Consider the following 14,561-nt stretch of genomic DNA (forward strand, 5'->3'; position numbering starts at 1 on the left):
AGATGAGAGCGTCTTTGCATGATTCGAGAGAAAATTCTTGAGATGATTTTTAATCCCGTCTGCATAGATGGAGAGAAGAATTGTACGGATTATACATCGACACCGACCTAGGTTTTAAAGAATAAAAGTCAAACGATTAAGATGGCTTGGTCATGTTAAGCGAATGGACATCAACGCTTCAGTCCCGAATATTTTCGAATCCAACCTCAAGTGACTTCGCAATAGAGGAAGACCGTGACTGAGGTGCAAGAGGACCACAACCAACTTAGCGTGTGAAACTGTAAACAGCTATCTAGAAACCAAGCTGGCTGGAGACGCATGTTGATTGAGGCCCAGGACCGTCCCGGACTGTAGCTCCACCTTAAGTAAGTAAGTAAGCTCATAAACTTCAACCACACAAAAGCTAGCAAAGGTTACTATTTTATATGTTCTTAAACTAAATCTTAAACTTTTCATTTTTTAAATTAAGATTTTTTGAAATAATAGCAACAAGTTACAGAAACCCAAACTTTTCCAGAAACGGTTCGTTTTTCATATCTTATTTAAAACAACTAAAGTACAACAAGTAAAGTAAAAACATTAAAATAGGATTTTGGCTGTGATTTTACATTATTTATTTCATGATGTGAAGCACATCTTGGTTCGAGATTCTGAGAAAAACTTTTAAAATATTTAGGTGCCATTTAAAAAACACATTTATTTAATTTTTTTAAATTTTAAGTCTTTAACACTAACCGAACCGAACACGCACCATATAAAATAAAAAGTTTAAATCTTGAAGTGCGTTTTTCTCGAAATGAGATTTGTTTTAATCTTGCTGACTTTGTAAATAGTACTATAGTAAATAGTATAGACATAAACTGAGCACCCTCTAACACATTCACTCTACGACGATGTAGAATTATTTTTAATTATTGAAAATTGAATATTTGGCATTAAAGACAATACCACTGTCTTCCTACAAAGACGGGGCCATTTTATTACGTATTGATATTTTTTTTTTAAATCTTATGTCGATGTTCAGGAAATACCTTACAGTTTAACAAAAGTCTCATTTGTTCTATCGTCCGGAATCGCAGCCACAGAAAGAACATTGTTTTCAGATTTCACGTTTCACATATTTTTTAACTACAAATAAACGGTATGGCTCTTTAATAAGTTCAAGAAATTTGCTTATGATGCTTTAGATTTGTTCAACATTTACAAGTTTATTTCTTGTCTTTAGATCTTTAGATTTCTCAAAGAGTTTCACTTCTTGCGCTTTACGGTTGCGAGTTCCACATAGCTCTTTCATTTGAATTTGAAGCGAAGCTTTTGAGCAAATCACCGAATAATGCAATAAAACCCAAGAATCAAACTTTGTCTTATTCAAAATAATATATATTCACTTATTTGATCTCAATTTACTTTTTATACCATTCTTTTATGATCTAAAGAATTTTGGAATCATTCAACATTAATTCATAACACCCTTGGGATTGGGCTTTGAAACTCTAATGGACACCTTAAAAAATCAAATTATCCTTCACTCTTCAATTTTTGAATCTTTCACATCATTCAAATTATATATAGACACCGTTTTTATCGTCAAATTCACAGCAAATTATTTCAAAAATACCTGTTCGACAATTGACGCCAATCGTCCAAGGGCAAGTCCATGGCTATCCTCTCGGGTGATGACAGCGCTTCCAAGTTTAACAACCAATCGCTTGGCATATTTTAATTGACTCCTCTCGGTGAATGTAACCGTTTTCTTCTCCGAGATTAAACCGCGTTTATCATGTTGGATACTTTTGCTCTGGAAAATAAAAAGAAAATTGAAAAAGCGTTTTCTTTCATAGCAGACATCACAAACAACAAACTGATTAGAGTGATGATGAGATGAGTATTGAAATGAAAATGGAAATAAGGGTGGTGATTATTGATTTCTTTTATGCTAAGAAAATATTTTTTCTTTTTTTGTTTTGTCGGTTTGATGTTTGTTTTTTTTCCTCAGAAATTGTCTAGTCGTTTATTATTTAAGGCTTTATGCCCGATGTGATATTGAAGGATATATTTTAGGTTTGACTTCTTTGTTTTTGTTGTTTTTATGTTCTTCGTTTTTGTGAAATAATACCTACAACTTGATCAGATGGAAGGAAGTCCTATCGAAAAAAAAAAAACAGAAAAGATTCACAGGAAGCTGTAGAAAATTTATAAATGGCGTCAGCATAGCTTCAGAGAGAAATATATGTATAAAATTTCAAAAAGAATTGTTGATAAATTGGTTCTTATAGAATGATTGATTGATGATTGAATTGAATCATATCAATCATAGATTGACCTTTTTTATTTATGTATCTATGCATTTGTATATAGAACGTACTAAATTCATAAAAGAACTATTTGAAGATTTATGATAAAATATTTGGAAAATTTGTTCGTATTTTAATGAAACTTAAACACGTGTGCGAAATAAATTGAACTTTAACTAAATCAAATTAATGGCAGTTTTGTAAAAAACATAAAAACTGTAGGTGTAGAGCAAGAAAATGACCTTACTTGTTTATTTGTTTCAAAACATCTTGCGAAGAATACAAAGACCATTAATTAAATAGTATAATTTTAGTATAAATGAATCTAAAGAAATTCTCAAGAATTTAATTAATTGTTTTGTGCAATTAGTTAGTAATGCTACCAATTTATTCACCCGATATGTGCAATCCTTATCCGAATGACAAGGATTTTGGAAAATCTAATTACAATTCTGCAATATTTTAAACAACTTAGTCCATAGAGCTTAGCGTTATATTATTTACGAAATTTGAAAGATTTGCTTTTCGACTAATAATATACTAATTCCATTTCATTAAAAACGGTGTAACTCAACACGTCTAAATATTGACAGTTCGAGGTAAAAACAAATCTGTGAAACGACCTAACTAATGTAAAATGTCAGAAATTCAAAAGTCATATGGATTTAGCAAATTTCTAGAAGTTAAAGCAGCTGTGTTATTATTCCAACTTAAGTTTATATTTATAGTGTTTTAAGCTATCAACAATATCGTCTTTTAGCTTAATAATACAATAAATACACATAACTTACAACTCCAAATTACTTTATTTTCCTCATTTACGAATAAATAATGTCTCAAAGTTATTTCAAACTCAAAAATATGACGTCTTCATGGACTAGCGAAATGTACCTTATGCGTCTAATGAAAACCATCAGGAAATGCCACATTATCCAATTTATACTAGCGTAACAATAAGTGGTTTCATAGAGCCTCGGTTTTTCGTTAAAGAAAATGACAATCTTGTTGTGTTATGGGGCATAGCTTTGAAAACATAATGCAACATTAAATGTTTGGTTAAGTAAATGAACTAAATAGAAATTCTTGGTGATTTTAATAAGATGGTACTACAAATCAAACAGCCGATGTTCAAATTCACTTTTTGAAAACTTAATTAAAAAAACAATGAATGTTTAAGAAATGTTCAACTAGGCTTAGATCCACGTTCAACTTATAAATATCTAATGTATTTTTAGATGTGTACAACTAGCAGTCATACAATTCAAGATTGTTTGACTTATTTTCAATATACAAGTATGTACATCGAATTCGCCCCCACAGGACAGCGCAGTAGAGGAAGACCGCGGATCAGGTGGCGCGCACAAGTGGAAGTTGACCTCACCCAACTTGGAGCGCGAAACTGGAGACATCTAGCCAGGGACCCAGCTAGATGGAGAAGTTTGTTGGGTGAGGCCCTAGTTCACACAGGACTGTAGCGCCACCTTAAGTAAGTAAGTAAGTATGTACATACTTTTGCAAATCAACATGTAAAGATTGACACCAGATCACATGGTGGAAATATATTTGAAGAATTTCTGTTCAACAGCTTATAGAGCACAAATCAAATCATAATCAGCGATGAGTCTCATTTTTAGCTTAATATTTACATCAGCAGAGACTCTTAAAATTCCAATACACGTCAAAAAAGGAATTGGGGCCGTTTAAATTCCAAAGACACCATTCTTCGACCCGAATAGTAAAAGTTGCAAAATTGGCAAACGCTGTAGTTAAATGATGGAAGCAATTAGAAATACTATTTCTCAGGATTCTGTATGACACGATAATGCTGTATGTCGTAAATTCTGTATTGTATTTTTAAACACTGTACAATTAGAATACTGTATAAACCAAAATGCTGTATAAACAAAACACTGTATTGCATAAAATTGTTTCTCAAAATTTCTCCACACAAAATACTGTATAATTTTAAAGTGTGTGTTTTCGAAGTTCTGTTTCTTAACTATCTGTAGGAAAAATCCCAGCACATTACAAAATGTAATGTACTTTTTGAAAAAAAAATAAAAATAAAAACTAAGTCATAAAATATAAAATAAAGATTAAAAATATTAAGAAATGTTCATGAGAAAAGTCATTTAACACTTGGAATGTAATAACTTTTTAGGAACACAAACAATTCATTTTTATGCAATGAATATTGATACACGTTATTGTTTTCAAATGTTTTGCAAAATAGGGTTATTGGACAATTGTTTTGATACCTTATCTTTTTAAAATGTATTGCTGCAAAAAAAGTCATCATCAAAACATTTGTTATTTTTCAGACTATTGACAACATTTTGCAATACAGTATTTTAAAACACAGAATTTTGACATACAGTGTTATGGCTCATACAGTTTTTTATCCCCAGCCCCATGATTTGTGATTTTCGTATTTCTCGTAACATTACACAATATTTAGAAGATAAAAGGTTCGAACAAAACGGGCAACAAAGATAAAAACACCGCGGTCTCGGGCCAAATGTTTGGGTCCAAATTTTCCATACATTTCTATTTCTAATTCTAGATACAATTTAAATAATTTTAGTATTTTACTTGGTTGTTTTGAAATACTCAATCAATAAACTCAAACAAGTCTTGAATTTAATACATTCATAGTTTTAAAAATATGCTTAGAAGTTAATTTTGTATGCTGGGGTGGAATCGGCTAATGTGATTGTTGACAGTCAAAATAGTCGAATTTGATCTATGTTAGGTGATAGTCAAATTGATATCTAAATAGCTGTCACAACAAAAATGTGATAGTAATTTTAATACAAATATATCGTTTCTGAAAAGAGCTTACAAAAAATGAATGGAACATTTTTTCAGTTAACTTTTTTGGGTACAAAAACATATTCTTGTGACCGAAGAAGATTACGACATTCGAAAAAACACAAGAAAAGTAAGAATGTTATTTAAACTTAGCTAATTTCATACTTTTATTTTGATATTTTATAGGAATCGTTTTAAAATTTCACCATAGCAACAATGAATTGTGACAATTATAATCTGAAATTGTTTAATCGAATTGAATTAAGTTGAATTATTTTACGAATATTAATGATAGTCAAATTTCAATATCTAAAATATGATAATCAATTATCACCTTTGACGATTCCACCCCTGATTTCAAAACCATACCAAATTTTTAATAAATGCTTAGGTTTAAAAAATACCCGTTTTCAACATTAATTTCATATTTTTTTCTTGCGACTTATAGAAACTACATACATATGTACATAGTACATACATACATACATTTATGTGCGATTGGCCAAACCTCGACACATTACCCTACTCCAACGAACGAGACAGAACCGACCACTTAATAAACGAACAGACATAACAAAAGAGAACTAGGGTCGATTGAGTTCAAAGTTGGAAGTTAAAATTTTAAGCAGATTTTGCACCTTTTGTTAGACTAAAATAGCGAATGTTTTGTTCAAAAATCAAAAATTCGAATTTTTGTTCAAATAAGAACTGATAGATTTTTATTAAATTTTCTCTAAAATGTTTTTCCTTAACTTAGCTCCTTCCAAAAAAAAAAACTAATTTTGTATTGCTGCTTCAGTTATTCTGTTTTTAATTTTTCTAAAGAACAAGAATTCAATATGTTTTTCTGCACAAGCTGCTATACTGTTTTAATAGGGAGCAGGTCAAAATGCTGTATTTTAAAATACTGAGTGGTCAAAATTCTGTATGATACTGTACGATACTCTATGGTCATATTAATTTATGGTTAATATTCTGTATTTCAAAATACAGTACATTTAAAATACTGTATCTCGAAATGCTCTATTGTCAAACTACTGTATGTCACAATACTGTATAATACTTTAAGTTTTGAAAGATCAATTAGTTTGGGGCAATTGTTGATTATGATGGAAACAATTCATGTAGAAATGTGAGAGAGATACAAATAACTAAGAAAAAAATAAATGAGAAAAAGAAAATAAGAAGATTATGTCATTTAAATTATTTTTGTTTTTATTATTTCAAAGACTCATAAACTATCATAGGAACATACACATGTGTTGAAGGGAGTATATTAGAACATTATACTAGTGAAACATTTTAATGATGTTTTCTTAAAAAAAGTATTTTGTTTTCAAAATTATGTATTTCAAAATGCTGTAAATATGGCTTAAAAATAAAAATCGTTTTGACAATGTAAAAAAGTACGCATTTTCTTACATTATCAAAAGGATTATTATTTTTAAGCCTTATTTACAGCATTTGGAAATAAAGTATTTTGATATACAGAATTTTTAAATACAGTGTTTTGAGGTACAGCATTTTGATTATGCAGTATTTTGTACATACAGTTTTTTAAAAACAGTATTTTGATCCATACAGTATTTCGACCCCAACCAGTTTTAATAATATTTGATGATCAAGAATGTCAAATTTTACTTTTTTGAATAAAAAAAAGAAAAAAACATTAATTTTTTTCCAAATTTGATATCTCAAAAATATTTCAATAGTTTTAACGAAGAATCTGCATACTAAAAACGTTTTTAAACTGAAATTCGTATATTCTATACATACAAATTTTTTTAAAAAAAAAACGCTCTAACGATATTCGTAAAGAAATTAATAAATCAAGGCATTTAAATTTTTGAAGATAACTTATTTTATTGGAAAATTTTTAATTTTAATACATAATTCATGTGTGTAAACAGAGTCTTTGGATACAGGAACATATTCGTGCTATCCAATTATGCACTTTATTCAAAATATTTCAAAAACTTGATATAAAAGAAATTGTTAAGACCACAGAGTCGTTACGAAAACAAAACTTTCTTTCAACTTTATCTGTTGAAACCCGTTTTGAATAAATGGTTTAGTGTTTTTTTTTTTTCGATTTTAATAAGACGGGTGAAATCTAAAAACTTATAATGAGTTTTCGAATATTTTAGGAAATAATATAAATTTCAACAGAATATTTTTATATATTTATTTCATCAATCAGAAAAAGTCTAATCTGTTGGAAACCAAATTAGCTTCCCTGATGCAACGAGATATTGGTTCATTAAGACCATAGTTCGTTCTTTAAAAACATGGTGTGAAACTATGTCCCTGATAAACAATATTCCAAAATATGTACGACGACTTTTTGAATATATCAGGAATGTCATTGATAAATAATAGGAATAATAGTGGTCCCAAATGACTGATCTGTTCCGAAAAATTATCATCAATCTTAACAATCACAATCAGTAAATATAATATCCGGTTTTAAATTTAATTCAAAATTGTTGATTATATAACTACCCATTAATGATAGATTAGTTACCGTAGATCTTCCAGATATAAAACCATGTTGATGTACTGAAACAATGTCTTTTGTTTGAAATGATAGGTAATCAAAGACTATCTTTTCAAATAACTTTGGCAAAGCTGAAATTTTACAGATTGGTCTATAATTAGTAACATCCTGTTCAGATGTTCTGTAAGACAATTTCCAAAACTCTAAGAACTGACCCTGAGAAAGAGACAAATTAAAGATGGTCCTCAAACGGCCTTATTAAGGAAGATGCGCATTTAAATAATAAAATGAATGAAATCCCATCAGGACCTTCTTTTTTGGTTGTATCTAAGTCAAGCAGGGCTGTCATAACTTCTGAAACCTGTAATATCATCGAATCAATATTAAGAGATACTGGGATCTGTTTAAATTCGAGATTGGAAGGTGAGTTTGGCGAATAAACAGACTGAAAAATACAGCAAAAAGATCGCAAATCTCATTCAAGTCACTTGTTGATGTATTTAAGTACTTCATACAGCTGGGATAACCGTTTGATTTACGTTTAGAGTTAATAAAATTCCAAAAGCTTTTACTATTATTTTTTTATATTAGATTCTATAGAAAACATATGGGATCGATACAAACATTTATTTAGTGTATTAAATTCCTTTTGGCAATTTAATTATCTCGAAAGGGATAATATATTTGTAAAAACATCACGGATTTTATTGAAAATAAATCCACTTCATAAATTTTGACAGGTCCAATAGCCTTTATATACACATAGTCCAAAAAATGTCACATTTTTTTTCGAATTTTAAAAGGTAATATCCCATAAACCTATGACGATATGAATTTTGAAGTCATATTTGAATTAAAGGCTATCAAAAAGTGTAATTTTATTGCCAGTTATAAGACCTTGTCGATCAGTGTTATTAGCGGTTCATTGAAAAAATGAATTAAGTTGTTATTATAAATACCGACATTTTTATAGAACGTAAACATATGGTGCCCAGTTATATTCAAGGTTTATAAAGAATCATGAGAAAAATTCAAAAACTAATAAATTTTGTTTAGCAAAGTTATTTTTTTATATTTGTACTACTTTAATATTCTACTACCAAAAATATATACACTGTAATTGACTAAACATATACTGCATAAAATAAAAGTCGGTATATTTTATTTTAACTCAATAACTAATCATATCGCGAACTAATTGTTTGATTATTATATGATTGACGAGATAGTAAAACCCAAACTATTTTAATCACTTATTTAAAGTATGTACTTTTATAGTACATACATACCTACCTATGCCAATATTGAATTATTACAGTATCACAAATCAAAAATATATTATTGTGTAAAGAAATATAAAAACATTTTTAATCTTATTTATTTTTGTTTCTATCATGCGACAACATACTGACTTACATTTTTTTATTTTATTTTTATTTTCAGCAATATGTATTTTTGTTTTATCAGCAAAAGAATAAAATAAAAGATATAATTTTTGGAACAAAATATACAAACAAATATTATTTGTTGTTCTATACGTCGAACTTTATCAGTAAAAGAGACTTTTAATTTTGTTTGTGTTGCTGTTGTTTTGATTAACTTCTAACTACATAAAGATAAATAATAATATGTAATTTTCAAAAAGAATTTTTTAGTGATTTTATGTTTATAAAGTTCAAAGTGCATTATCACTTACGTCAGATTTAGTTTTTAATACAAAAACAAACTAAATTAAAATAACGATGTTGTTTGTACTTTGATTGACAAGATACTAATTTAATTGATTATTTCAAGTATATGATAATTCATCATCAGACCTTATCAAAATAAATATTTTTATATGGAAGTGTCTCGTCTGTTATAAAATAGTTAAACATGTTATAAAATGCAATTTCTTGTCTGAAGCTTTTATTACGTACAAAATTGTTTTACGAAACTTCAAAACGCAAAACAGTATTTCATTGACTAAATAGGCAAATAGTTTTTAAAAATTACAATTTGATATAGTTTTATAGCCACCAACGCCGAGACTGTAAGACAATAGAGTTTTCGAATATAAGGTTTCGTTTTCTTATGCCCAAAAAGATGGTTATTTGAAAGTCCTGTATAGAAAACATTTATTTTCCATTTCATTAATATCTTAATTTTGTTTACAAATTAAAATCAATATGATTAAGTTTTAATAATTCTACTGAAAAGAAGAAAAAAATATATCACACAAATGTTATAATGATTTTTATCTTGACTGTAGTTTGCGATAACGATTATCAAATATGTATATCTTTTAATTTTATATACAAATAAACATTAACACCTCTTATCTCATAATAAAAAGTAGATTTCATACTCAATATTATAAAAATGTTTGTTATGTAGGCTTACTTTTTGAATAAGATAATTTTATATATTATTCATTCCATGGATACAAAATTCAGTTCTAAATTTGAAAATTGAATGCAAAGAATTAAAGAATGTGGACTACAATTTTAACTCAAATCAGCGAAAGTTAAAATAAAGGGAATTGGAAAACACCTTCACTGTTTTATGCTAAAATTAAATTTTTTGTAACAAAAGAATATATTTTTGTATTTTGTTCAAAACTTTTTTGAAAAGTTTAGACTTGAAATATAAACTAGATTGAACAAGCTTATTAGCGGATATTTGCTCACTAGACCAAACTAGTTTGAAGTAGTAAGAAACCAAGTGCTGTAAATTGTAACATATACCTTACATCGTAGCCAGAGCAAAAATACTAAAGGGTGACTGCTTAGCTCCATGAGATGGTTATTTAGTATGGGTTGACAGTTGAGAATGTCAAACTGTCTTCACATTTCTGTGAAGTTTGACAGTTCGTCATACATTTTTTAACACCACAACAACTCTTTTCAATTGTGTACGTTTACTTTAGAGGAAATAATTTGTCTTAAAAGGTGATTTTTTAGCTATTATCTTTTTGGCAACACTGATTGAAACAGCTGACGCACGTTTCGTGTTTTGTTTCACTGTCAAACATCTTCAGTTTGGTCTATAATTTAATCATAAAACATTTTAGAAACAAACAGCGCTTCCAAATTATTGAATTTTAGTAGCAAAATGCGTGCTCTGTTAAGAAAGTTCATCACGCACTTCTTCCATTTTCTGGTCAATCGACCCACTGAAGCGGCTATTCGGGCTATTGTGACCAAATTTACATTGTTGGACATTAAACCACCAACACGCCAACGTCAAGTGAAAACTGAAGAAAATATCGCAGATGTATAGGCCAGTGTTAATAATGGCCACCTATTATCGATCCGTCGGCGTTCGCAGCAATTGGGATTCTATTAACTACCTGGAAAATTTTGCGCAAGGATTTAAGAGTGATGCCTTTTAAAATGGAGTTGGTGCAAGAATTGAAGCCGAACAACCTACTGCAACGTAAGATTTTTGGTAAATGGGGTCTTGGAAAGGTCGCCAAAGATCCACTTTTTTTACGGACAAATTGTTTGCATTGCAAGAGCAACCAATGCATCCAGAGAAAGTAACAGTTTGGTGCTGATTTTGGGCTGGTGGCATCATTGGACCGTACTTCTTCAAAGATAAAGCGCTACTATGAGACAATATCCAACTTTTGTTTGCCCAAAATGCAAAACTTGACTTGCATGAGATGTGGTTTCAAAAGAGACGGTGCCACATGCCACAAAGCACGCACAACAATGGACTTACTGAGAGGAGAGTTAAGTAAATATTTTATTTCACATTCGGGACCGGTCAATAAGCCTCCTATATCGTGCGATTTAAAGGGTTTAGACTATTTTGGGTTATGTAAAAGCTCATGTCTATACAGACAAACCAGCTTTAATAGGGGCATTAGAAACCAACATTGAAGGATTTATTCGTAAGATACCGGCCAAAATGTTCGAAAGAGTATGCAAAATTGGACTAAGCGGATCGGCCATTTGAGGTGCAGTCAAGGTCAACATTTGCATGAAATAATCTTCAAACATTAAATTATATGAACCGTATCGATTCAAATAAAGATTTTATCCATTTTTCTAAATTATAAGTGTTCTTTTTTTTGAAAAACTTTCGTATAGCTATTAAAAAAACACCCTATGTAATAAGATTACTCAAAAAGCCCTCAATAGCTTTTATATGCAAGAAAAAACGCAATTGAAACAAGAAAAAAATCTTGAATTCTTCAGCATTGCAATGAAAGTGAAAGATAGAGCTTGGTAGGACATTCGATCAGTATAGCTAAAGACCGAATCTCTGTAAATGGGTATGCTTAGTGAGTTGTACCCAAATTTTAAGAAAATACAAATTTCTTGCAAAATGAGTCAGCCACACAACACAACTAGGACTAGAAGTTGCAGTCAGGATATCACTTATGAAAATAAGAAATAGTAGGATTTATCTGACTGGGAGGATCGCATTTGGGATAAGAGGGGTTGATGCCAAACGTTACCAAATGCTTTTAAAACATCAACTGCAAGAATCTTACTTTCTGGAAATCAATTTAATGATCCATTGTTCGGTGAGTGAAATGCGGTACTGCCTATCACTCAAAAGCCTTTGAACTTTGAAATTATTCTTAAAGAGAAATCATAATAAAAAATATACGTCTTGAATCGTCTTTTAGATTTTAATAACGAACAAATGTATTCCAATAATATTTCTGTCTGACATAATTGTTTAAAGTGCTAGGCTCTCAAAAAAACAATCAATAAATATCATGATAATCCACTCTTTTCTTAATTTCTACTTCTATAAAATCCAATTTCAGAAATTATTTTAAAGGTCGGTTCTTGATTATTTTTAAAGTATTGTGATTAGAACAGCTAAGCACAAACGTAATTTTGGAAATTCACATTTTCAAAAAAAATAAGTGACATAATTATAAAAATGAATAGATGAATTTCAAATGATTTAAATTTAAAACCAAATCTCCAAACGAAATTGAACATACATATTTGTGATCCTTTTTTTTCCAACTTACAAATAATCCATTTTGAGAGCTGAGGCACCTCCAAAGATTCAATTTAGGTGCAACACTGTTTGTCACAAACACTGAAGTGGTAAATCCTTTTCGAAGCAACATCATTTTTGAAATTGATATTTTTTTGATCGCACTTTTGAAACTAATTACAAAAATTATTTTTTTTAATTCACTTAAATTAAACAAAATTTATTAGAAGTATCTTAAAAAAATCAATATTAAATCACAGATAGTATTTATTTTTATTTTTCTCAATTATCCTACAAAGGATTGTGTAGTTTAATTGAAAACTTAGTTGGATTCTGAAAATCCTAACCACCCAAGCACTTTACTTAAACTTAATTTTTTACTTTAGTTATATTGTTCAACCACCCCGCTGACCGTATTCCAACTGAAACTCAAATACTCGCATTTTGAATCAAGAGTCATAAGATTAATTCGTATTTGCTCGATGAAATCAAAAAGAAAAAAATATATAATTTTGTTATCAGCTAGTGCGCGCTGTTATCACTAGTTATTCAGCGTAAGAGAACTTTACCCTCCTAGGGTTTTGAAGTGATGTTGAATATGGAGCTGAATATATATATACCAGGGCATTTGTAAGGCGGGTAGGTAGGGAGAGGGATGGGTGTTATTTTGTTTTATCTATGACAGTGACGGAAGATTGTTTTGTTGTTATAAATAATGTTTATAGATTGTTGTTTTTTTTTTTCTTTAAATAAATTTTTGCAAAATCAAATAAAAATATATACATGCTGTAATAATAGAGAAAGAGAGACGGATTCTGTAAGGGGGAGGATAGATAGGTCTTATAAGGAGTTCATTGGAATTTTATCATCCCCTCTTTTAAAGATAGATGTCTGATGTTGTAAAATAGCTTATGGTTGCATTTTTGTTTATTTAAGTTCTTATTATTTTTGGTTAAGAAAACAAACCTAAAGTTATCTTTTTTGTGTTATTTGTATTTGCAAAAAGTATTTGAAAGGTATTTTAGTGATTTATATCCCTTAATACCCTGTTGTTTCTGGCAAAGTTGATGTTCTTATATTTATAGTAAACTATAATGATAACGAGAATTCACACAGTGAATAATGTAATTCGATTAACTTGGATAAACTATGACACTTAATCTCATAAAATGAGGGTGGAAAGATATTTATTTATTTCTGGTCTATATAGATAGATACTTTTTCAAGATGCAGCAGACAGAAATAAATGGATATAAAGGTTTTAGTTTAGTATGCGGATAAGTGAGTGAAAAATTCGAAAAAGATTAGAGATTTATCATGAAAAAAATTACCAACTATCATCTTTAATTTGTATTTCTATATAAGGTTGAATAGTTTGAATAAGGAGCTTCCTAAGATATAGGCTATCGACCGGATGATGGCAAGACGAATTGTTTCAATATTTCATGTAAGTTTGTGCATAAATTCCATTACTTAGGATTAATAAATTGCGGGTGGAGTGTCGATAAGGAAAGGGGGCATGATGGAAAGAATATCTTATATTGTTTAGATTTTGACTTCTCAAAAATCGATTATTAATCGGAATGGGAACTTGTCTATCAACTTAGCTTACAACTATAAGAATTTTTGTGAAACAGAATATCGTCCTTTATACAATGGCCATATTTTATTTGATTTTGAAACATATAATTAAGACTAAATGTCGTCAATGTTTGAATTATCTAATTATTAACTCCTGAATAGTTACTGTTTTTTTTTACTTTCTGATATTTTTTAAATATCCCAAAACGAATCAGTTCAACGGTATCAAATTACACACAAATCACACCGGGATAGTATCCTTTGATATTGTTCTGAAGAGGTATTGTTCAACGCTGGCAAAACCACTGCTTAAACTTTTTCATTATTCCTACTCTATAGGTCTCTTTCCGAGTGGATGGAAAAGAGAATTTGTTTAGCCTGTTTCCAAAAAAGGATTCTATCGTCCAATTGCACTTTCCTTTCCCTTCTTT

At 29.5% G+C, this 14,561-nt stretch overlaps 1 protein-coding gene across 2 annotated transcripts in view; it reads right to left on the reverse strand.

Moving 5' to 3' along the window:
• Positions 1–12,979, reverse strand: part of LOC129940645 (delta-1-pyrroline-5-carboxylate synthase) — a 49,374-nt gene extending 36,395 nt beyond the window's left edge. Inside the window, exons 1-2 of one of the 2 annotated variants that reach the window (XM_056049037.1) lie at positions 12,581–12,979; positions 1,619–1,798 (exon numbers count right to left, since the gene is read on the reverse strand). In XM_056049037.1, the coding sequence (XP_055905012.1) occupies positions 1,619–1,798; positions 12,581–12,685 (285 nt within the window). In that variant the 5' untranslated portion in view covers positions 12,686–12,979. Of the gene's footprint in view, positions 1–1,618; positions 1,799–12,550 lie in introns of both variants that reach the window. The other variant, XM_056049036.1, reaches the window with a different exon arrangement.
• Positions 12,980–14,561: the final 1,582 nt, after the last annotated feature.

Source organism: Eupeodes corollae, chromosome 1, assembly GCF_945859685.1.
Source record: "Eupeodes corollae chromosome 1, idEupCoro1.1, whole genome shotgun sequence".
NCBI lineage: Eukaryota > Metazoa > Arthropoda > Insecta > Diptera > Syrphidae > Eupeodes > Eupeodes corollae.